This window comes from Bombina bombina, chromosome 3 (assembly GCF_027579735.1).
Source record: "Bombina bombina isolate aBomBom1 chromosome 3, aBomBom1.pri, whole genome shotgun sequence".
NCBI classification, from domain to species: domain Eukaryota; kingdom Metazoa; phylum Chordata; class Amphibia; order Anura; family Bombinatoridae; genus Bombina; species Bombina bombina.
In genome coordinates this window covers 1,029,751,101-1,029,776,575 of record NC_069501.1, presented here as the reverse complement: position 1 = coordinate 1,029,776,575, position 25,475 = coordinate 1,029,751,101, and the positions used below count along the sequence as shown (strand labels likewise).

The following is a 25,475-nucleotide window of genomic DNA, read 5'->3' as shown; positions in this document are numbered from 1 at the left end:
GGTGTAGGAAAAAATAACTGAAATCAATCACTTCCTGTAACCATCAGTTTCTAAGGGGTGTGCTACCAAACATTAAATTGAGGGTGCCAATAATTTTGTCCATTGTGTTAGTTTCGCGTGGAATGTGTCAGATTTCAACATGAGAATGCCTAAGCATTTGTAATTGCAACAATTTTCTATGCAAAGTGGTGCATTATCTGACCGAAATGCAGGGTTGCAAATATGTTTGGCCATGACTGTATGTATGTATGTATGTATGTGTGTGTATATATATATATATATATATATATATATATATATATATATATATATATATATATATATATATATATATATATATATATATATATATATATATATATATATATATATATATATACACACATACACATAAACACACACAGTACCTGGATCATGAAACATTAATTTTTACTTTAGTAGCCCTGTAAAGGAACATTAAACACCACTTGCTTTTATTTGTCCTCCTAGTGAGTGTGTGGCAACTTGGTTAATGTCCTTTTAACATAGTGTTTTTTTTTTCATTTACTTACTCCTCAAGAGAGCCTGAAGTAAATCATTCATGTTGCAACGCAATTGCTTTACTGCAATTGCAATTGCTTTACTGCAATATGATGCTCACTGGCAGTTATTACACCATTATGGCACATTTATTTATTTATTTTAAGAATTTAGTAGATCACTACTGTACCAGCTTTTTATTTTGCGGTGTTGTGTTTTGGGGTTTGTTTTTGTCTCTTTTTAAAAGGATATATCTTATAAAATGTGTCTCTCCCACTTTTGATAATGCCATGTAACTGTTGAAACATATTAAGGGAGAGTTAGGGAGCTTAATATAGACTCCTACAAAGGTTTTTAAGTAATCTGCATGGACCTATTGTTCAGTTATGTAACTGCAGGTAATAGGATCTTTAATATTAGTGTGTGGGCTAATAATAAAATAACATATAAATATTTGGAGTTAATCCAGGTATATTGGATAGTCACACAGGCAGAGGTGTGATCAAACCGCTTGTGAGATTAGCGTATGCTCACATTACATACATTCTTATGTTAAAGCAATTTCAGAGAAACTGTATCTTGCTGCTCAAGCAGCGTCCTATTTAATGTGAACTTGCAACATAGAATATATTGTTACAATATTTGAAGAAAAAGTATCGAGTTAACTAAATGTGTTACTGCCATTGTTTATGATAGTGGTATTATTTATCCAGCATTTATTCTTTATTTGTTGCAATAACCTATAGACTAGAGATTGCATGTATTGCAATAATCATCAAAACCCTGTGAGATCTGGGAGGTCCAATTATAATGAATATGCAAGCTTGAGGAAAAAAAAAGTCCAATTGCTGATATGGGGCCAGATTACGAGTGAAGCGGTATTAATTGCTCCTGCTTGTGTGCTAACTCTGCTAGAAGTAAGCACTCGTACTACAATTTGAAAGTAAAACGTTTTCACTTCTGTGCTAACACAATACACACAAAGTTAGAATATAGTGACCTTTGTTAACGTATTCCCTCATAGACGTCAATAGAGCAAATAAAGTGGGAAAACAAAATACGCACGCGCATAACCGATAGCATATTCTCAAGTGCACTAACCAGACAATCTGGCCTGTGGTATTTTAAACTTACATACCCATATTTTATTTTAGTAGGAACAAAAGTTTAAATTGTATGCTATTAGGTATATTCTCAATTGAAATAATTTCACATTACCATAGGCATCATTCAATGATTTATAATTAAGTAGTTTGATTTTTGTACAAATACAGTTTGGCTCATCCTTTTTTGTTTCTTTTTTTCTTTCTTTCTTAAAATTCACAATATGTCTGTGTGTGTTAAAGGGAGAAGGCTGGTGGGAGCTCTAATACTTGCAGCAAATGTGAGCACAAGTAATGTTAATTAGGTTGCTTTTGATGGAATATTTATAACAGCAGATACTTGTACCTATTTGTAGACCCATATTTGTAAATTCTACAACCTGTCAAGCAAGTGCATTCAGGCATGATGGTCCAGTCTAACGTATAATGCACTCGCACTATACTCCTAAATGACAGGATATCTTCCTATGTGGTCTTTATAATGTTTATTTGTGCAAGTGGTGTGTACACAGCTGTATATTAACCTCTTGTAGTACTCTCCAAGGCCATTTCACCGTATTATTAGCTCCGGATATCAGTGTTGTTATAGTGCAAGATGTGGATAAATATTATGCACATTGAGTGATTGAAGACATTGATAATCCACCCAGCATTAGATACATTTTATGCCGAGCTATTATGATAGCTCGGCATAAAATGTATCTAATGCTGGGTGGATTAAACTCAGTATCTTGCGCTATTCTCTCTGATAGAATATAAGGAGCACTTTGATACTATGCTGGCATGGGAGTGATTGCTACATTTCTATGCTGATTCACTGTGTACTACAACACAACCATACAACTGTTAAACTGCTGTAATAATATCCATTATAAACCAACGTGTAACACTGGGAACATTTTGCAGCTAACATTTCTCTAGCATTTTAGTTTTAATTTTCACCTACTCATTTTAAAAGATATTAATAAAGTTTGTTTTAATCACTTTTTTGACATTCACACCTTCACATCATTTAAATTAGGGGTGACCATAAGTGCTTACATAGTATCGCTTTTCTGTACCGTCTGTAACTGAATTTGTATCCTATTTCAATTGATGCATAGCACCACTATACTAGCTTTATATAAGGCCAATCAATTATTTTAGTGGTAATCGCCCCTTTTATACCAGAAGTGCCATGTGTCAGGCGATGTGTGTGTGTCTCTATAAATACTCAAAAAATGTTAAATTCTAAGTGAGTGAATTAAGTTAGTGAATTAACTTCTAATAGTGTCAGGCTATTAATACAAGCTGACAATGACCTTATATAACCATTGGATTTATATAACCTATTCCGAATTTGCATACATGGTCTGTCGATGTGAGTGACTCACTTTCCCCTAAGTTCCGACGTCGGCTTTCCTTTTATGTTCTAGAGTTTTATGATGCAAATTTTTATTTTATTTCATTTTATGTTTTTTCATATTTACACATACTGTGTGCAAGCTATTTAGCTTGAGCCACCATCCTGCATACGAACACTTATTACTATTCAGTCCTAACTTTGGAACTTTCCACTAAGTGACTATAACTTATCCTACTTGCCTTATTCATTTGCTAACCGTCCTTTTTCTAATGCATATTTGATTATATATATATATATATATATATATATATATATATATATATATATATATATATATATATATATATATATATATATATATATATATAATATACAGGTGGCCCTCGGTTTACAGCGGTTCAATTTGCAGCGTTTCATGATAACAACCTTTTTTTTCAGTCATGTGACTTATTGAAAAGCATCTGTGTGTGTGTATATGTGTATATATGTGTGTATATATATATATATATATATATATATATATATATATATATATATATATATATATATATATATATATATATATATATAAAATATAAAATATAAATTGGGTGGATGGAAAAAATAGCAGGAAAACCAAGTGTTGAAGTGAATATCTAACACACACACACACACACGTGGCCCTCAGTTTACAACGGTTCAATTTGCACCGTTTCATAACAACCTTTTTTTTCAGTCATGTGACTGTTATTGAAAAGCATTGAGAAGCAGTGCATTAATTAAAATAGCCAGTAGGTGGAGCTGTCTGCTTTTGTTGCAGAAAAGATATGCAAGCCAAGCACACAAACAGGCTGAAATTAATCAGTGTAGCTAGCTAGACCTGAGCTATCGAGCAGCTTTCAAAGGAACAAGATCTTCCTGTCTATAAATCCATCCAGATTGGAATGCATAGAAAGAACTGTTTGCAAAAAAATGCAAGTAAAGTCTGTGTTGTGTGATTTTTTTTTTTATTAGGTTTATAATGCTGTTTTAGCAAATGTTTTTTTTTTCATTTAACTTAGTTTAATTATATATTCTGTGTCTAATGCTGTTTAGCATTTAAAGTCTTCATTTCAAAGCTTTAAAAATAATGTATTAGGAGGGGCGGAGTTAGCCCGGTATCTGAGCGGTCGCACTCTACATCAGCTCCGGCTGTATTCTTTAATATTTTTACATTTCCAACCGCTCAGACCAGGCAACTTTCACTGAATGGGAGCTGTTTAAGAGGTAGAATACTTAGGTCAATTATGATGGCATAAGAGGCTTGAATAGCGGTATATCTTACGATTCCTACCCACAGAGAGCCACAGCGACTATATTGAAGACGCCATCTTGACAACCAGACCATGCTGGAATCTCCCCTCTGCGAGTAATCCTTTTACCGCGGCAACATTGAGGACTTTATAACCCCTTTAATATGGAGGAACACCTATCCTATATAGTTGTAGCTGATCTGCTAGCAGCTTTTGAGCGGCAAATGGATGGGGGCTTTGAGGACCTACTACACGCACTGCACCCGGAGCACTCAAGCGCTGACGTTAGCCTGGAGAAACCGGAGACTAGGATACATACCCAGGGCAATGGCCTGGAACCTCAGGTTCCCACTCAGTCAGAATATACTATTGCCCCTATTATGGAACAGACTGAGCTGATGTCTCTGCCGGGCACTGAACTGTTACATATGTTGGATCGACTTACTATTACCCAGCATCCGACACCCAGGTCCCATCACTGACAACAAAGATTCTAGGTAAGCTTGCAGCTGAGGATTGGTAACTTTAATTCCCCAGCTTCCTGTTCCGGGTGCTATGACTATGACTTACCCCACAATTTGGTTTGTTTACCTGGCCCCATGCAACCACAGCTCAGCTCTGGAACTGCTGCTTCTAAGGTTATCAGGGGAGATCCACCGGGCATTTTTACGACAACGCGTGTAGAGGAGATCGCAGGCTCTTATAGCTGGAGTCTCAGTACTAGCCAGAACCCAGGAGGCATTGGTGCTGCCGGACTTCTCTCAGGGCATCAGAATACTCGCTTGCTGTATCACAACACAGCTTATGGGACAAACTCATCAGTAGCTCCTTCGCTTTTGAAACGCAGAACTGGTGTGGGATAACTTTATATCTGCAGTCCGACCGTCTCTTTTACCCAATTCTAGCTTATATGTAGCAGGATATGTGGGTGCTGAGATCATATAAGAAAATATATACCACGCAATTTCTTCATAGTTGATGTTTGAAATTTATTCATGTTTGCTTCATACTAAAGTTCACATTCCTGTTATTGACTTTTAATTTCAAAACTTTATATTGGTGTGGTGTTGGGGACAATTTTCAAAAATGTTCACTCTAAATGGATTGGTTTGAATTCTCACTCTTCCAAATGCTATGTTTAGCTCATGTACTGTAGGAGTGGTTATGGGTTCTTGGTAACCAAGCTTGTCTTTCTCTCGCCTTTATGTAGGTTTACAAATGATTTAGCACTTCCAATATACAGCTGGCTATTCTCCTGGCCATCAGCAGCCCTTATGTTACATATATATTTCCCCTAGGTTACTGTAATGAGGCAACTAACTTAATATAAAACATGTTATCTTAGTGATAATTACATATTCTAATAGCAATGTTAAAATATCTTCCTCTAGGAATATTCTTTGCACTGTGTTTGGTGAACTTTCTACTACTACATCCTCATACACACTATCTAAGCTATATGCTATTAATATCTATAAGATCCCCACTTATTCATAATTAGGGTGCCTTCTGACTTTTTGAGATCATGTATGTTGAGCTTGTCAGATTACCATGCTAGACTACTTTTGTACATGTGCATTTTGTGCCTTACTACACTTAGTTTCCTCTTTATAGACAATTTTGTATTGGTATATAGACATGTCATATACAGGTTTTTCATATAAGCTCTCCCTTAATATAATCAATTGTACCCAACATCATATTCTCCTTAAGGCACATTATACATTGGCATTCTGGTGTTTACTAGTAACCCTTATCCCCCTGTTTATACTATCTATCTCCCTTGTCTTTACAGCTCTTTCCATTTGAGTGTATACAGTGAGGTTGCTAAATATTAGCCTGACATTTAGACTCAATCACTGATTATGTCTTATACTGCAATATCCTATTTTTAGGTATAGGAGGTTATGTTAAATATTATATTGTTATGTCTATTGTTCTAATATTGCTTACCCCTCACTTTAGTATAGTTTCATAGTTAGCTGGGCTCTTACCCAGCCCTAGAAGACTGAGCATTGGATAAAGAATTTTTGCCTTATTACGCCCTGCTTAAACCTTCCTGTGTCAAGCAGTTTACTGTTGAGTCTTTATACTGATATTATAATAACTATAGGCAAAGGATATTTGTCACCTACTATATGTGTATGTATATCTGAGTGTATAGCATAAACAATATGTCATGCCCAGGTTTGTTCTTTAGCCCACACTAGCCATTTAGACAGAGGCACTCACCCCCTCTTATTGCTGTTATATATTAACCTATATAACATCCTATAACCTATATTAACTATTAAGACCTATGTTTTATGAGTACAGCTTCTATAAAGGCTTATGCTAGGTTTTGTCAGCGTGTATACTCCCCCCGCCTAAATAAAATAGCCAGTAGGGGTCCATTTATCACTCACTGATCTCAATATAACTAGCTACCTAACTTTATAACTTACAAAATTACCTTAGGCGATAGTATTATAATTGCTTATCACTGTCCCTTTCGCCCTGCTTGCATACCTATAAATGTAGTGTAAGCATTTTGAGCTCTTTTTACAATATACTAGCCCCCTCCTAGTATAATATTACTAAATACACTCTCATCTATAGTATAAACTCAACATAATATAGGATATCGCCTAGCAGCAATCAGGCTATAGGCCCTTCTTCACTGTTAAATATATTTTGGTTATATCGTCGCCATTAAGCATATGTATGACCATTCCACTGAGGTCTTTAAGGCATAGCTTATTATTTATTCAAAGGATAATAGATTCATTTATGGTATCCTCTTATTCTGTTTATATTCGGACACCAAGTTATATTACTATATAAGTTGAGTGGCTATGTATGTCCTAGGACATCCCCTATGGCTACTATGCACAGATTTCCTCCTCCCTGTTATAGCAGATATTTATAATTGTTAGTCACCTATGTTAGTGGGATATATATGCCTCTATAGGTCACTTTTTGATTGTGTCACTCCTATTGTTGCCTAAATGTTATGGTATTTTTATTCTATATGTTATCTGCTCTCATCATTTGTGACTGTATGACTGTCATCCCTAGTTTCTCTATAGTCTTGTCCACATTATTAGTACATATTAATTGTTCCTGTTGAGCCTCTCTCCTCCCTTTCCCGCTGGTACTTTCTGCCTGCGGGTCATATCCCTACTCCTTTTTCCCGCATCGCCTATAGGTGGCACTCCCCTAGGAGAGGGGCTCACCCAGAGGTCCCCTATGCTCCAAACATTCTAAAGTCCCCCTCACCACATAATAACTTTATGTTTGGGGTTAATTGCTCTTCTATGTTATATACTTTTTTCTTTCCATATGAGCCAGATGTTCTATCTATACAAAGTTTGCATATCCTCTTCCATGTTCATAAGTGTGTCAAGCTGTCAAATACCATATGATTAGTAGTGTCATTTTATCCCACAGTTAATTAACTTTAGAGATTCCGCCATGCGCCTTAAATTACCTATATATATATGGCTCCGCCCTCCACCCTTTCCCTTGTATGTATAGCGGTGCTCATCCGCTGAATTTCCTCTCCCCTTACTAGGCCCATGCAAAAAAAACAAAAACAAAAAAACAATTTCCCTTGTCGCCTCTTATTAGATTTCTCAATTCCAAAAAGTGACCACTAGAACAAACAGGGAATCATTTCTATCATATACAAGAAAAAAAGAGGTTCCATTTTCAGACATTTGCATTATATAACCGCTACCACAGCCTGCCACTTCTTCTATATATACGCAAAGTAGCTCTAATTCCTTATGTTAAGTATGCATACCAGTGTGATGACATTTGCTTTCCTATATGGTAATCTTTTACGCCTAACTGGTTTGTATTATCTATATCTGGGGTAGTGCTGTTCTCTTTGTTTGACTTGTAAACACAATTATATATACATACACACACATACACACACACACACGTGTGTGTATATATGTGTGTATATCATACACACATACTGTACATACAAACATATATATATATATATATATATATATATATATATATATATATATATATATATATATATATATATATATATATATAATCAATAAATTATGAGAAGTGAGTTAAACTACCTGTGAATGCTCTGCTCTGATAAGTTGCATTCTTAATCTAAAACCTCCCTTTTCTACCACTTGCAATAAAAGTGAAATATGGGACATTTTGTATACTTCATATGCACTTTAATTGAACCCATGACCTAATCGTGGTTTGGATAGTATAACTGCAGCGTAACCTGCTGCACCAGATAATCAGACAAGGTTAACAATTGATGTATCTGTGGGAGTTTTTCTCATGTAGCTGAAAGATTTGAGAAAGCTCATATTCCACAGCGGGTGTCTGTTCCTGCATTAGCAGGTGTGTCCATGACAAAGAGGAAAAAGTAAGTTCCCTGGGGGTGTAAGAATGCTTCTCAATAAAGGAAGGAGGAAAAAGGGGACTAAACCAATTTAATTTGAAATGGGGAAGCCACCCCCTTTAGCAACTTCCCTTCCAAATGTATTTTTTCCCCGAACTGTAAAAGCTGTCTCCATGGCTGGTCAATAGAGAAAATGAAAGGAGCATCATTGTTTAATGTGGAGGCAGCAAGAAAACCTGAGCTCTCATGTGGAACATTTCCTCTATTTGAAGTAGGATTGAGGTATGTGGCATGTAAAAGAACCATTCACGCTTGTGCTGAAAGCTGGGAACAGGGTTCATGCAATATAGCTATCGCAATGTGTTGTTTCATCCATTTTTTTAAGTTTCCTGTCAGATGGCTGAATTCCTACTGTACTACACCTTTCCCAGATGAAAAAGTAACTGTACAATGCATGGAAAATAAATTACATTGGGAATCTCCTTAAAATAAAAAAAATCCAGCTAATAAATTGCTCATTTTGGTATATTGTTGTTGGGTTTTTTTTAAATAAAGATATTAAGTTTTATTGCAGTTATTGACAGACTGATCCATCAATATAAGACCATAACATAGTGTTCTTTATTGCAGGTGTATTGAACAAAAGTTCAAGCGTTGTCCTCCACTTCCAACCACAAGCGTTATTATAGTGTTTCATAATGAAGCCTGGTCCACACTGCTCCGCACAGTATACAGTGTTCTACAAAGCTCACCTGCAATCCTGTTAAAGGAGGTTATTCTGGTAGATGATGCTAGTGTCGATGGTAAGCCAAACTGCAATTGTATCCCCTTTCCTGCTGAACTGTTTCATTTAGAGATGGCTCTATAATGGGTCCTGGTGAAACCATTTGACCCAGGTAGCATTTAACAGGGTCACTTAAAAAAATATATAAAAGTGCCCAAGTCACTTGTATATGTCTATGCATCTGTTTTGACTTTAGGATGCAGTGCAATGGTTGGGTTTAGACTCTAGTGGATAGAGAGATAGGGGTGTCATTTTATTCTTGGCCCCGGGCAGCGCATTATCAGTGCAATGGTTGGGTTTAGACTCTAGTGGATAGAGAGATAGGGGTGTCATTTTATTCTTGGCCCCGGGCAGCGCATTATTAGTGCAATGGTTGGGTTTAGACTCTAGTGGATAGAGAGATAGGGGAGTCATTTTATTCTTGGCCCGGGCAGCGCATTATAGTATATAATATAGAACAAGAAGCTTGCATCAGCACTGTTTTCTTAAAAGGTTTTCATTCTTTATTCAAGTAGCAAACGGATTAAAACATCAACGTTTCGAGTCTCACAGACCCTTAGTCATGCATAAGGGTCTGTGAGACTCGAAACGTTGCTGTTTTAATCTGTTACTTGAATAAAGAATGAAAACCTTTTAAGAAAACAGTGCTGACGCAAGCTTCTTGTTCTATTATATATTCACATTAGTGAGGTTGGCATAAAAAGAATAGTGCTGGACTTACCTTTTGGATTTTGATAACAAGAGAAGGAAGCAAATTAAATAATAGAAGTGATTTGGAAAGTTGTTTACAATTGTATGCTCCATCTAAATCATGACTATCTATCTATGACTTTACTGTCCCTTTTAATATGCAGATATATCTTTAAAAAAAAAATGTATGAGCTGTTTCACTATTGAAAACAATTTGTGTCAGTACAATACAATACAGCAATGGATGCCGCCATGTTGTAATTAATGTTCCCTTCTCTGCTGAGGCCAATAAGGGGCAGTTATAAATTGGTCCCTAGAGTCTGCAGCCAATGACTTTGTGGAATATAGAGTTAGCAAGCCTTAAAGGGGCAGTCTACTTGAATTTGTTTAAAAAAGATAGAGAATCCCATTCCCCAGTGTTGCATAACCAACAGTTATAGTAATATCCCTTTTTTCCCTCTGTGATTACCTTGTATCTAAGGTTCTGTAGATTGCCCCTTATATCAGGGCTTTTGACAGACTTGCATTTTAGCCAACCGGTGCTGATTTATAAATGTCTCCACGAGAGTGAGCACAATGTTATTTAAATGGCACACATGAACTAGTTCTATCTGTTAAAAACTGTTAAAATGCTCTGAGATAAGAGAAGGCCTTTAACAGCTTAGAAATCAGTTTGTCTACCTAGGTTTAGCTTTCAACAAAGAATGCCAAGAGAACAAACCTAATTTAATGATAAAAAGTAAATTGGAAAGTTGTTTAAAATTGCCTGCTTTATCTGAATCCAAAAAGTTTTTTTTAATTTTTACTTGACTGTCCCTTTAAGTCTGTATGTCTACTTTTAGCAGAAATTAAAAATCCCATACTTTTCAGAAATAAATTGCAGGGAAAGGACAGGTTAAATATTTTTTATTTTTTTATTTTACTACATAAGCTTGCCTTGTTTTTTCTTCCAAATCTCTTTTAGAAAAATAACATTAGATCTCGTAATTGATGCGGAGTAGGAAAAAAAAATCCTACCATAAAATATCAACATACTAACTTGGCACCTTTTTATTTCTGGTTGATACTTTTATTAAATGGACAGCATTCAAATCATGGTAAAACTATTCTGCACATGTACTTAGCATGTCTAATAAAGACTTTACCATGTTTGTTTGTTTGATATACTGTATATAGATCCCTTTGCCTTTTCTTAGCCCGACAAATGCTTTGATGCACAGCCAGTCAGGAATGGGGGAAGGATTTTTGAGTAAAAGTGCAAAACACAAAAATCTGTGCAGATACCGATATTTGTGTGTTGCTTTTTTAAAATAAACTGTGCATAAACTAGCAGAATGCTGCAGATTGCTGTCATTTTTGGAGTTTGTTAGACGAATGTTAAATATTTGCATATTTCTACTGTTCTCTGCCCAAGCCTCTATCTGGTGTAGTTAAGCTGTTTCTTGACATTGTGTACTTAAGGGACACTAAATTCATTTTTTTCTTTAGTGATTCAGATAGAGCATGCCATTTTAAGCAACTTTCAAATGTACTCCTATTATCAATTTCTTTGTTCTCTTGCTATCTTCATTTAAAAAGCAGGAATGTAAAGCTTAAGAGCCGGACCATTTTTGGTTCAGGACCTGGGCTATGCTTGCTTATTGGTTTGCTAAATGTAGCCACCAATAAGCAAGCGCTATCCAGGTTGCTGAACTTAAAATGGGCTGGCTCCTAAGCTTTAAATTCCTGCTTTTTAAATAAAGATAGCAAGAGAACAAAGAAAAATAGATAATAGGAGTAAATTAGAAAGTTGCTTAAAATTGCATGCTCTATCTGAATCTTGAAAGAAAAGAATCGGGTTTAGTATCCCTTTTAAGTAAGAAAGGAACTGTGTTTGCCAAAATTCTGTGGCCTATGCCTGTTTTGCAAGATACTGTGTAAAATTGACTTATCAATTTTCAGAAAATGACACGAGTCGTAAAGGGACATTAACCCCTTAATGACAGATACCTAAAGGGTCCTGCTGTCCTGAGCTTTTAGAGTGTTTTTTGCCAACAGACACAAGACTAAGTTATTTCTGCATTCCTCACAAGTGAGGCATTGCAGAAATAACCTAATCGAGGCCATACCAGGCTATCCTGCCAGAGGGGTTTCTCCATTACCTTTAGTACACACTGCGATCAGCAATTATTTTACGCTTTTACTGGATGCCTGCATGTGAAGCAATCCAGCAACTGTACAGTAACAGTCAAATATGACAGTTTCCATGTATAACATAGTAACATAGTAGATGAGGTTAAAAAAAGACCGAAGTCTATCGAGTTCAACCTATACAAATCTAAAATACTTACAAAAAGCTGCAGTTAAGCTTAAATAATCCCACTAAAAGGTGACCCATTTAATACTAGCAATCATATCCATGAATTTTGTTTCTAGACAGAAATGTATCCAAACAATTTTTAAATGCATCTAGGGTATTGGCATTCACTACCTCCTTTGGTAATGAGTTCCACATTGCTCTTACAAGGAAAAAACGTTTCCGTTGCAGGAGATTAAATCTCCTTTCCTCCAACCTTAAATTGTGACCCTTTTGTCACAAACAATTTTCTTGGAATAATCGGAGCTTCTGCCATCTCTGTATATGGGCCTTGAATATATTTATATAAATTAATCACGTGTGGTTGTATACTTAAAATGAATCCTAGATACTAGCATGCTGTATCATGCTCACTGGGATATCACTGGATCTCAAGAGTGAGGCAGTCGAGTGATGTGCAATAAAGTGCCCCATGGTTACTATTATGAATAAGAGAGAGCAATATTTAAAAAAAAAACAAATGATTGCATGTATCTTGACCTCAATAAAAATATATATAAAAAAAGATAAAAATCTTTGTTCATGATAGCTATAAAAGACAATCCATTTTTGTAATAGACATTTTAGAAAGTTTAGTTTGGTTCCTATATAGCATCTGTAATGTTTCCCTTCATTCTGATGGGGTAATTTTTCAATAAGCAAAACTTTATTGCATCTGGACAACTACTAATTTGGCCAACATGTTTTTTCATTTGCATTACTAGTGTTTTCCCACTATATACACATATTACAAACTGATTAAACTAGTTTCCACCTAGTTATCTAGAGCAATGTGCCTCAACCAGCTCACTATTATGGATGACTAGATTTCTGTTTTTATATTTCATTCATAAAACACCAAGTTACATAGAGCTAAAGAATGGAGTGCAGATGCATTCTGCTTGAGATCACCACATCAAGTCCACAAATATGTATGTGCACAAAAGTTACTTTTCATAATTCCTTGTTGTTTTTGTTACTATGTAACTTTATAAAAATGTAATATAATCTGTGATCTAATAATGCTTTGTGTATAAGGATTTCTTGCTCAAACTACCTTCCTTGCTTTGCACAGAATATTTGAAGGAGAAGTTGGACACCTATGTAAAGGCTCTGCAGATTGTGAAGGTTGTTCGACAACCAGAAAGAAAAGGCTTGATCACAGCACGGTTACTGGGTGCCAGTGTTGCCACAGGAGAGGTTCTGACCTTCCTTGATGCCCATTGTGAGTATAAGGGATTCATTTAAGTTTGAGATAAATTATTCACTTTCCTTTACCTGTGTTAGAAAATATAGAACAGTTTTTGGTTCAAATTTTGAAAATTTGCACTGTTTTTTTCCTTTTTTTTATAAATCTAAATTTGTTTTTCTTCCTGTCGATTTTATTCACAAGGTTCAATGATTAATATGAAGTTTAATTATGGAGATGTGAGATTACGACCACCAGTAAATTGTTTCTATCGAATGTTTCCAGGGTTGTTCCATCATGAAAAAAAGTGTTGTACTTGCAAATTAGAAACCTAATCATAAGGATACTAGTACCATGGTATTATGACCATTTTCAGACGATGTGTAAACATTAGGAAATACCATATAACAAAGTTTGTTTTTAGACATGTTCATTTTTTGGAAGAATGTTAAAATTTAAAACCTTTTGCTATTTTTGGGGGATTTATATGAAATACAATAAGGAGAGGCTATATGAGTCATTTATCAAATGATCATGTGGTTAAAAAGTTTAATCTAAGGATCGAAAGACTTCAAAATTATATGTTGTGCTTGTAGCTATGGCATTAGCCTAGCTATTTCTTTAACTTTTATTTAAATTGTGGCTGGTGCCAATCTGTTCCTCTGCTGCCCTAAAGATAATCCTCCAATCCTCACCACAGGAAATGGTGGGTGAGAGGATTTTGTTAAACTGAATCTTAATGACAATTTGTCCTAAACAAAAATTGTTGTCCATGGACATATCTAATTTTATTACTGCCTTTCAGAGAAACGGAGAAGGCCTTTCTGTCATGTAGCACAGGGGTCAGCAACTTTTGGCCCCCAGAAGTTTGGGAACTACATTTCCCATGATGCTGAGACACTCTTTAGGCTGTCTAAGCATCATGGGAAATGTAGTTCCAAAACATCTGGGGGCCCAAGTTTGCTGACCCCTTGTGTAGCGTACTCAATCACACAGCTAAGGCTATTGTTTGTGTGTCAGAACACAAATGTAAAAGTAAATAAACCTGTTTTGTGCTCAGACCGTTTCTTCACTATTTTCCAGGTGAATGTTTTCATGGATGGCTAGAACCCCTTTTGGGTAGAATTGCAGAAGAACCCACAGCTGTAGTGAGCCCAGATATAACTACTATTGATCTCAACAGCTTTGAATTTTCCAAACCAATTCAGTACGGCAAGCAACATAGTCGTGGCAATTTTGATTGGAGTCTGACTTTTGGATGGGAAGCTATCCCAGCCCATGAAAAAGAAAGAAGAAAGGATGAAACATACCCAATCAAGTAAGTTCATTTAGTAGTAGAATCTCAATTTGCTATTTTGTTGGACACACACACACACACACACACACATATACACACACATGTTAGCTAAGGGAAAAGCCACACTGAAGCAATATTGGAAAAATGGGTTAAAATAATTCCATCTAATAAAGAGTATTAGCATCATAGATAGCATTAAATTGGTAAGAAAATCAACTATGCAGTGGAAATATGAGAATCTTACTTAAAACTGATATACCTTGCATACAATACACCTACAAATTTGGAGAAGAGGGTAAACTTAAAATGTAATTGCAACCTACAAGATTTTAAACATTGCATATGGGCTTGTCCCAAAATTCAGAAATTCTGGTTTATGTTAATATTCTGGGTAAATAAAATATGTGGTACAAATATTAAAACAAGCTTCCAAGTCATTTTATTGTTTTCAGAAACTATAAAAAACAAACACATTTATAGTTTTAATCATATTCACCTAGATTACGAGTCTTGCGTTAGCCTTAAAAAGCAGCGTTTTTAACGCCCGCTGTTATTACGAGTCTGGCAGGTACAGGTGTACCGCTCACTTTTATTCTGTGACTCGAGCTTACCGCAAATCCCCTTACGTAAATTGCGTATCCTATCTTTTCAATGGGACTTGCATAACGTCGGTATTACGAGTCTTGGAGAAAGTGAGCGGAACAGCCTCTCCTGTCAAGACTCCTACCGCATTTAAAAGTCAGTAGTTAAGAGTTTTATGGTCTAACGCCGTAACATAAAACTCTTAACTAAAGTGCTAAAAAGTACACTAACACCCATAAACTACCTATTAACCCCTAAACCGAGCCCCCCCACATCGCAAACGCTTAAATACATTTTTTAACCCCTAATCTGCTGACCGGACATCGCCGCCACTTTAATAAATACATTAATCCCTAAACCGCCGCACTCCCGCCTCGCAAACACTAGTTACATTTTATTAACCCCTAATCTGCCATCCCTAACATTGCCAACACCTACCTACATTTATTAACCCCTAATCTGCCGCCCCAACGTTGCTGCTACTATATTACATTTATTGACCCCTAAACCTAAGTGTAACCCCCCTAACTTAAATATAATTTAAATAAAACAAAATATTACTATCATTAACTAAATTATTCCTATTTAAAACTAAATACTTACCTATAAAATAAACCCTAAGATAGCTACAATATAACTAATAGTTACATTGTAGCTAGCGTAAGATTTTTTATTTTACAGGCAACTTTGTATTTATTTTAACTAGGTACAATAGTTATTAAATAGTTATTAACTGTTTAATAACTACCTAGCTAAAATAAATACAAAAGTACCTGTAAAATAAATCCTAACCTAAATTACAATTACACCTAAGACTACACTAAATTAAATTACTAAATCACCAACAATTAAGTACAATTAACTACAATTAAATAATATAAACTAAAGTACGAAACCCCCCCACTAAATTACAGAATAAAATTACATGAATTTTAAACTAATTACACCTAATCTAATCCCCCTAATAAAATAAAAAAGCCCACCCAATCCCCCCTTAATAAAACCTAACACTAACCCCTTGAAGATCACCCTACCGTGAGACGTCTTCACCCAGCCGAGCACAAGTGGTCCTCCAGAAGGGCAGAAGTCTTCTGCCCGTCTGGAGGTCCTCTTCTGCCCAGATCGGATGAAGTCTTCATCCAGGCGGCATCTTCTATCTTCATCCATCCGGAGCGGGTCCATCTTGAAGCCAGCCGACACGGAGTATCCATCCAGACCGATGACTACACAACGAATGACGGTTCCTTTAAATGACGTCATCCAAGATGGCGTCCCTTGAATTTCCGATTGGCTGATAGGATTCTATCAGCCAATCGGAATTAAGGTAGGAAAAATCCTATTGGCTGATCCAATCAGCCAATAGGATTGAGCTTGCATTCTATTGGCTAATTGGAACAGCCAATAGAATGCAAGCTCAATCCTATTGGCTGATTGGATCAGCCAATAGGATTGAACTTCATTCCTATTGGCTGATTGCATCAGCCAATAGGATTTTTCCTACCTTAATTCCGATTGGCTGATAGAATCCGCCAATCAGAATTCAAGGGACGCCATCTTGGATGACGTCATTTAAAGGAACCGTCATTCATCGTGTAGTCGTCGGTCTGGATGGATGCTCCGTGTCGGCTGGCTTCAAGATGGACCCGCTCCGGATGGATGAAGATAGAAGATGCCATCTGGATGAAGACTTCTGCCCGTCTGGAGGTCCTCTTCTGACCCGATCAGATGAAGACTTTTGCCCCTCTGGAGGACCACTTGTGCCCGGCTGGGTGAAGACGTCTCAAGGTAGGGTGATCTTCAAGGGGTTAGTGTTAGGTTTTATTAAGGGGGGATTGGGTGGGTTTTAGAGTAGGGTTGGGTGTGTGGGTGGTGGGTTTTAATGTTGGGGGGGTATTGTATTTTTTTTTTTTTTTTACAGGTAAAAGAGCTGATTACTTTGGGGCAATGCCCCGCAAAAAGCCCTTTTAAGGGCTATTTGTAATTTAGTATAGGGTAGGGATTTTTATAATTTTGGGAGGCTTTTTTATTTTATTAGGGGGATTAGATTTGGTGTAATTAGTTTAAAATTCTTTTAATTATATTTTTTTCTGTAAATTAGTTGGGGGGGGGGTTTCCTACTTTAGTTTATTTTATTTAATTGTAGGTAATTTAGTAAATTAATTTAATGATAGTGTAGTGTTGGGTGTAATTGTAACTTAGGTTAGGGTTTATTTTACAGGTAAATTTGTATTTATTTTAACTAGGAAGTTATTAAATAGTTAATAACTATTTAGTAACTATTGTACCTAGTTAAAATTAATTCAAAGTTGCCTGTAAAATAAAAATAAACCCTGAGATAGCTACAATGTAACTATTAGTTATATTGTAGCTATCTTATGGTTTATTTTATAGGTAAGTATTTAGTTTTAAATTGGAATTATTTATTTAATTGTATTAATTTTATTTAGATATATTTAAATTATATTTAAGTTAGGTAGGGTTAGACTTAGATTTAGGGGTTAATAAATTTATTATAGTGGCGGCGACATTGGCGGCGGGAGATTAGGGGTTAATAAGTGTAGTTAGGTGGCGGTGACATTGGGGGCGGCAGAGTAGGGGGTTAATAAATAAAATGTAGGTGTCGGCGATGTTGGGGGCAGCAGATTAGGATTTCATACGGATAATGTAGGTGGCGGCGGTGTCCGGAGCGGCAGATTAGGGGTTAATAATATAATGTAGATGTCGGGGGCGGCAGATTAGGGGTTAATAAGTGTAAGATTAGGGGTGTTTAGACTTGGGGTTCATGTTAGGGTGTTAGGTGTAGACATAACTTTTGTTTCCCCATAGGAATCAATGGGGCTGCGTTAGAAGCTGAATGCTGCTTTTTTGCAGGTGTTAGGTTTTCTTTCAGCCTATTCTGCCCCATTGATTTCTATGGGGAAATCGTGCACGAGCTCGTTTAGCCAGCTCACCGCTACCGTAAGCAGCGCTGGTATTGAGGTGAGATGTGGAGCCAATTTCTGCTCTACGATCACTTTTTTTGCGGCTAACGCTGGGTTTAAAAAAAAAAACGTAATACCAGCGTTGTCTTAAGTGAGTGGTGAGAAAAAACTGCTCGTTAGCAACGCACCCCTGTTAACGCAAAACTCGTAATCTCGGTGATTGTTAGCAAGGAAGCTGATTCTCAAACAATGGAAATAATATACTTCAAAGACTATCAGTGTTAAAGCTTTAAAAGATTATATGGTAATAGAACAAATAGTTGTGCAAGTAGCTGGAGAGAACAAAGCACAGCTTTACTTGAGGAAAAATGTGAACGTTTTATTCTTTCTCAGACAATAGAAATACAAAAACAAGTGTTGACTGTATTTAGAAACTCTGTATTTTATGAAACAGCAATTTAGATGTAAATGGAACGTGATCTGAGGCTAATAATAAGAAGGTAGAAATTAAATGTATAGGGGCCGATTTAAGAAAGTGCGAGCGGACATGATACAATGTAGCATATCATGTCCGCCGCACATCGATAAAATGTATCATTGCACAAGCAGTTCTTGTGAACTGCTTGTGCAATGCCGCCCCCTGCAGATTTGCAGCCAATTGGCCGCTAGCAGGGGGTGTCAATCAGCCAGATCGTATAGGATCGGGCGGATTGATGTTGGCAGCCTCAGAGCAGGCAGACACGTTATGGAGCAGCGGTCTTTAGACCGCTGCTTCATAACTGCTGTTCCTGGCGAGCCTGTAGGATTGCACGGAAACAGGGGCACCAAGCTCCATTCGGAACTTAATAATTCGGCCCCATTGTATGGAATTTTGTTAAATATATTCACACAAAGGTGTGTTTGTTTTTTCTTCTCTACTATATTGTGAAGATTTGTATAATTCATATGTATTGAATATTTTTTTAATTTGTGATTTTTAATGAACAGAACTTGAAAAACTGAATTTTTCTTTATCAGATTTCAAATATTATAAAAAGATATATATATATATATATATATATATATATATATATATATATATATATATATATATATATATATATATATATATATATATATATATATATATATATATATATATATATATATATATATATAATCTCAAAACACTAATATAATAGTATGTTAATGGTAAAAAACATTTTAAAGAGACCGTAAAGGTAGGCTCATAAGAGCTCAGGAGTGTGCACGTGTCTTAAGTACTCTATGGCAGCAGTGTTTTGCAACATTGTATAACAAATCTACAAATGTTGTAAAACACTGCTGTCATAGAGTACTAAAGAAACGTGCACACTCCTGAACTCTTATGAGCCTATCTATTTTTACTCTTCAATAAAGATACCAAGAGAACAAAGCAAATTTGATAACAGAAGTAAATTTGAAAGTTGTTTAAAATGCCATGCTCCATCTGAATCATGCAAGTTGAATTATTACTTTACTGTCCCATTAAAGGGACAGTATACTGTAAAATTGTTTTTCCCTTAATGTGTATACAATTGCTTTTTTTTACCAACTGCAGAGTAAAAAATGTATGAAAATTAGCTTTTTATGGCTTATTTGTGTATATTAAAGCTCTGATTTTGTGTTTTGAAGCCACAACCTAATAAAATGGGTTGAGCTTGTAGGTATAATCAGATCTCATTACTGTATCACATTGTGCACATATACCTGCTTCTTTATCTTATATCTGTCCATTCACCAGTACTTTGAGAGAACAATGGAAAATCAACATTTTATTACCTTATCTCTGCTTTATCACACTGGGAGTGTAATTTCTTCTGCTGGCTGTGTTTACAAAGCTTATCTATAGCTGGTACGCGCGGCCACAAACTTTCAGAATAGGTGGGGATACCACAGGCTAAATAAACAATTTTAAATTCTAATATAAGGGTAAAGGAACTACTTGTAAACAATTTAATACACTCCAGCAGGTAAAGTGGATCATTGGGAACAAATTAAAGGGAGAAAAATTTTGAGTAAACTGTCCCTTTAAGTAAATTACTATATTGTAAACATCACATCTTATATGCAATAAAGTGCGGTATTATTATTAAATCCTGATTCCTCATCTTGATAATTCAAAGCATTTCTCAAACCATTGTGTAGATTTGATAATTGTGCTAAAATCAACGGGACATGTGTAGTATATATCAGAAACAAAGTCCTGCACTGCAAAAGGTCTGTATACAAAATAAATGTTTTCAAAGCATTTTCATTTTGATAATATTGGCATTGTTTTACAGTCTGGGCACACACATTTGCAAGAATCTGTTGAGTAGGCACTTTTGGTGTGGCCAGTTACGGACAGGTGTAAATTACCTCCTGCAGTGATCTAGCAATTGGGGTGTAATTTGTTGCAAAGTCCTCTCTGGGACAGTGGAAAAAAACACAATTTTCAGACATAAAACACTGAAGCAAAATAAATAATTAAAGTGCAAGTCAAAGGCTTTTGGTGTACACAATTTAAATATTTTATGGGGATTACATTTTGAGATGTCTCTCTTTTTTTTTTTTTTTTTTCTTTTTTTTTTTTTTTTTTTTTTTATAGAAACTCTGTGTTCTATAATACATTTTGGCTTCCTAATAGATATAGATATGAAACAAAAATTACAAGGCAATTTTCAATGTGATAATGTTAGCTTTGTGATATTAGGGGTATAATGACATTCTTTATTAGAGGTGTAATTGCAGGGTACATCAATTATCTTATCTCTGATCAACTGGCAAAGACCAGACATTCCGTTTAAACTGCTCATATTCAGTTGTAACAAATACTCACTATATAGAGATTATTATTGAGGCTTTTGGGGAAAGGTCAACTGATGACAAGGTAAGATATGGCTGTCTAGCACTGATGCTTTCAGAAAGTCAAGGTAATTATTTATCAGATCTTGGCTTTTTGTTCTGCAGTCTTTACATGATCATCACTATTAACACTGAGACTTTACAAGGACCACACAGGGTTTTTAATTTGTCTTCATATCAGTGTTGGACTTGCAACAAAAACATTCTGGTTGGGTGATGGAGATGGGGTATAAATGATTGAAGGGGTAAAATATAGTGTGTTAACTTTGGATTAACTGTGCAATGATTAATGACCAGGATGCAATCTGATTGGATGATAAAGCTTACTATTGTAGTAAAGGTATACTTATGGCACATAGCAGTGGGGTGTCAGAGAATGACTACTAGAGGTGATGCTGTGTAAGAGATGGTTAAAATATGATAATTATTAAAGCTTTTGTCTGTTACATGTTCATTTTAAAGGGACATGAAACCCAAAATGCTTGCTTCTTGATTGATATAGCATACAATAAAAAAAAAAACCTTTCCTATTTACTTCTATTATCAAATTTGGTTCATTCTCTTGGAATCCTTTGCTGATGGTGCAGCATTGAACTACTGGGAGCTAGCTGAACAGATTGCTTGAGCCAATAATAAGAGACATATATGTACAGCCACCAGTCAGCATCCAGCTCCTAGCAATTCATTGCTGCTCCTGAGCCTACTTAGGTATGGTTTTCAACAAAGGATACAACGAGAACAAATGCATATTTAGATAATAGAAGTAAATTGGAAAGTTAAAAATTCATGTTCTGAGTCATAAAAAGTTAGTTTTGCCTTTACCATCCCTTTTGAGCCTAATATACATAATAGCAGTTTGTTTTAAAGGGACATGAAACACTTTACAAAACGCTTTTATTATTTATGTTGCTTACTTTAAAGGGACAGTTCACCCAAACATTTTCTCCCCTATAAATTTTTCCCAATGATCCATTTTACCTGCTGTAGTGTAATAAATTGTTTACAAGTAGCTCCTTTACACCTATTTTGACATTTGAAATAATTGATTTAGCCTGTGATATCCCCACCTATACTAGTAGTTTCTATACTAAGCCTAAGTAAACACAGCCAGCTGAAGATATTGCACTCCCAGTGGGTTCAGGATAGTTACGTCATAAAATGATAATTTTCCATTGTTCTCTCTAAGTATTAAGCTTTGGTTTTCCAAACAAATATAAGATAAAGAAGCAAGTGTGTGTACACAAAGTGATAACAAAATGAGATATTTTACCTGCAAGCTCAACCCATTATAATAGACTTTGGTTTAAAAGCACAAAACCAGATACTTAATATACACAAATAAACCCGAAAATGCAATTTCTCATACATTTTATACTCAGCAGTTGATATAACAAGTCCATTAAAAATACATTAATGGAAAAAACTATTTTACAGTGTACTGTCCCTTTAAGTCTGAACACTGCAGGTTTCACAAGCCTAGCCACAAATGGTGATCATAGTTTTATTATTGAAAAACATTTGCAGCAAACAAGTTATTCTCAATGTACTCGCCCAGTATATTAATTTATTGCAAGATTGCAGAAAAATCTTGTAGATACAAGATAATTACTGCCCCTTTAATAACAAGTTAATGATTTGCCTGTTTGAACATTTCTTTTATGAGAAATGCAGACTATAATTCCTAGCCAGTTATGAACAAGTATACAATTTTTTTTTTCTCTTATTTTCTAGGTCTCCTACATTTGCCGGGGGTCTATTTTCAATATCAAAAGTCTACTTCGAGCACATTGGTTCGTATGATGACCAAATGGAAATTTGGGGAGGAGAAAATGTAGAAATGTCTTTCAGGGTAAGAATTTCCCAAAGTCACTAAATGGACAGTAAAGTCAGTTAAACTTTCATGAACAACTTCCCATTTACTTCTATTATCAAATTTGCTTTGTTCTCTTGGTATCCTTTATCGAAGCGTAAACCTAGGAACAGCAATGCATTATGCAGGCTAGCTTAACAAACTGAGTGTTCCAATGAGAAAAGGGTATATATGTGCAGCCACCAATCACAAGCTAGTTCCCAGTAGTGCTTTGTATGCTCTCCAACATAGGATACCAAAAGAACAAAGCTAACAATAATAAAAGTAAATTTAAAATTGCATGCTCTATCTGAATCCTTAAAGGGACATAAAACAAGTTGGGATAGAGGCAAAATATAATATGTACTTTAATTACTTTACCTGAAAAATTATACTGCAGTGCCTCTCCATTAAGCCTTTCATTTAACTTTCCAAATTGTAAAGCTCTAACTCCCCCCACACATTGCCTTCTATGGCTGTATCTATATCTATTGTTGTTTTGGTAGAATGCAAAAGTGAACAGGGATTATCTGCTGGAGCATGACTAGAAGCTGTGAACTTAGTTGAAAAACAATGCCTGTGTCTAAACCCTGATAAGGCGGGTGGAGCACAGTGCTCCAGATAGCATGGCTATTTAAAGGGACAGTCAACACCAGAATTTTTGTTTTTTAAAAAGAAAGATAATCCCTTTATTACCCATTCCCCAGTTTTGCATAACCCACACGGTTATAAAATACACTTTTTACCTTTTTAATTACCTTGTATCTAAGCTTCTGCAAACTGCCGCCTTATTTCAGTTCATTTGACAGACTTGCATTTTAGCCAATCAGTGCTCACTCCAGGGTAACTTCACATGCATGAGCTCAGTGTTATCTATATGAAACACATGAACTAATGCCCTCTAGTGGTCAAAATGCATTCAGATTAGAGGCAGTCTTCAAGGTCTAATAAATTAGCATATGAACCTCCTAGGCTTAGCTTTCAACGAAGAATACCAAGAGAATAAAACAAAATTGGTGATAAAAGTAAATTGGAAAGTTGTTTAAAATTACATTCCCTATTTAAATCATGAAAGTTTTTTTGTTTTTTTTTTTGGACTTGACTGTCCCTTTAAGTATTTTTGCTTATTTTTGAAAATTATTTTAAAATACTTGCCAGCGATTTTTAAACTTTTTTTTTTTTATATGCAAACTATTTTCAATTAATTAGACCTTTTAGTATATGCACAGATCTCAACCTGTTTTATGGCACTTAAAATTTTAAGTCAAATATTGTTCTAGTTTTAAGGAACTATATTAGCCCCACCCACAGACCAACTGGACACACCAACATACCTCTCTAACACGCCCACTTATCGCACAGCAATGTTACAAAACCCATCCATGATCCACACGTGGTTCTGCCTCTCTCTCAACATGGTCCCACCAACAAAATTTTTTATTTTTTTATTTGTTTAAATCTCCTGAGTACCAAAGAGCCAAGCATAAATGTTGGGAGTACGAGTTATTGCATATGGCAATTTTAAACCTACGTTATGCAAAAAAGATTGTTCTTGACACAGTTTAAGCTTGATTTATTAGTTGCAGCTTTATATTTAGAAATTTGAATTACAGCGAAAGTTAATACTTATTACAATGTTCTCTTTTTTAAGTAATTCTGGGTAAAATGTTTAATCTACTCTTGATTTAAGTATATAATATTTATGGTTTCCTGTAATAGATACATGGCCTTAGAAGTGGTTGGGAACCTTTTTCCTCTGTGTATAGTTCTCATCTCCTGACAGAGTACAGCATGGGTTGCAGCTCTGTTACAGCCAGAAAATTATGCCTTAGAAGAGGTTACTACTGCTGCTGCAGGGGTTAATCCTATGATTAAGTGCAGATAGTAGGCATGAAATACATAAGGATATTTTAGGGCTCCCAACCTTTGTGCTAATTGAATTTCATCAATAAAAGCTACATTTTATCATTTTTGGGTGTTTTTTGTGCAGCTGCCTTTTTTTTGTTGTTTTATATTCGCTGTGGCGTCTCCACCACTTTCAGCACGCACCCCCATAGATGTGACGGTGTTGGAACCACCCTCGGTTTCCTGTAACATCACCGTATGCTGAGGATCTGTAGCGGCGAGGAGCGTGTTTGTAAATCTGCTCTCCAGTCTCGTACATGAATGCTTGTAGCAAGTTTGAGTCCCTTTATACAAGCACTTTTTTCCCAGAATTGTTGTTGTGTAAAAAAGATTGAAAATCCCTTTTATTCCCCAGTTTTGCATAACCAACATGGCTATATTAATACTTATTACCTCTGTGATTACCTTGTATCTAAGGCTCTGCAGACTGCCCCCTTATTCCAGCTCTTGA

At 35.6% G+C, this 25,475-nt stretch overlaps 1 protein-coding gene across 1 annotated transcript in view; it reads left to right on the top strand.

Moving 5' to 3' along the window:
• Positions 1–25,475, top strand: part of GALNT6 (polypeptide N-acetylgalactosaminyltransferase 6) — a 93,003-nt gene that overhangs the window by 56,650 nt on the left and 10,878 nt on the right. The window contains exons 3-6 of the mRNA XM_053708230.1: positions 9,238–9,410; positions 13,492–13,641; positions 14,689–14,923; positions 23,002–23,119. Of these exons, the coding sequence (XP_053564205.1) occupies positions 9,238–9,410; positions 13,492–13,641; positions 14,689–14,923; positions 23,002–23,119 (676 nt within the window). The remainder of the gene's footprint in view (positions 1–9,237; positions 9,411–13,491; positions 13,642–14,688; positions 14,924–23,001; positions 23,120–25,475) is intronic.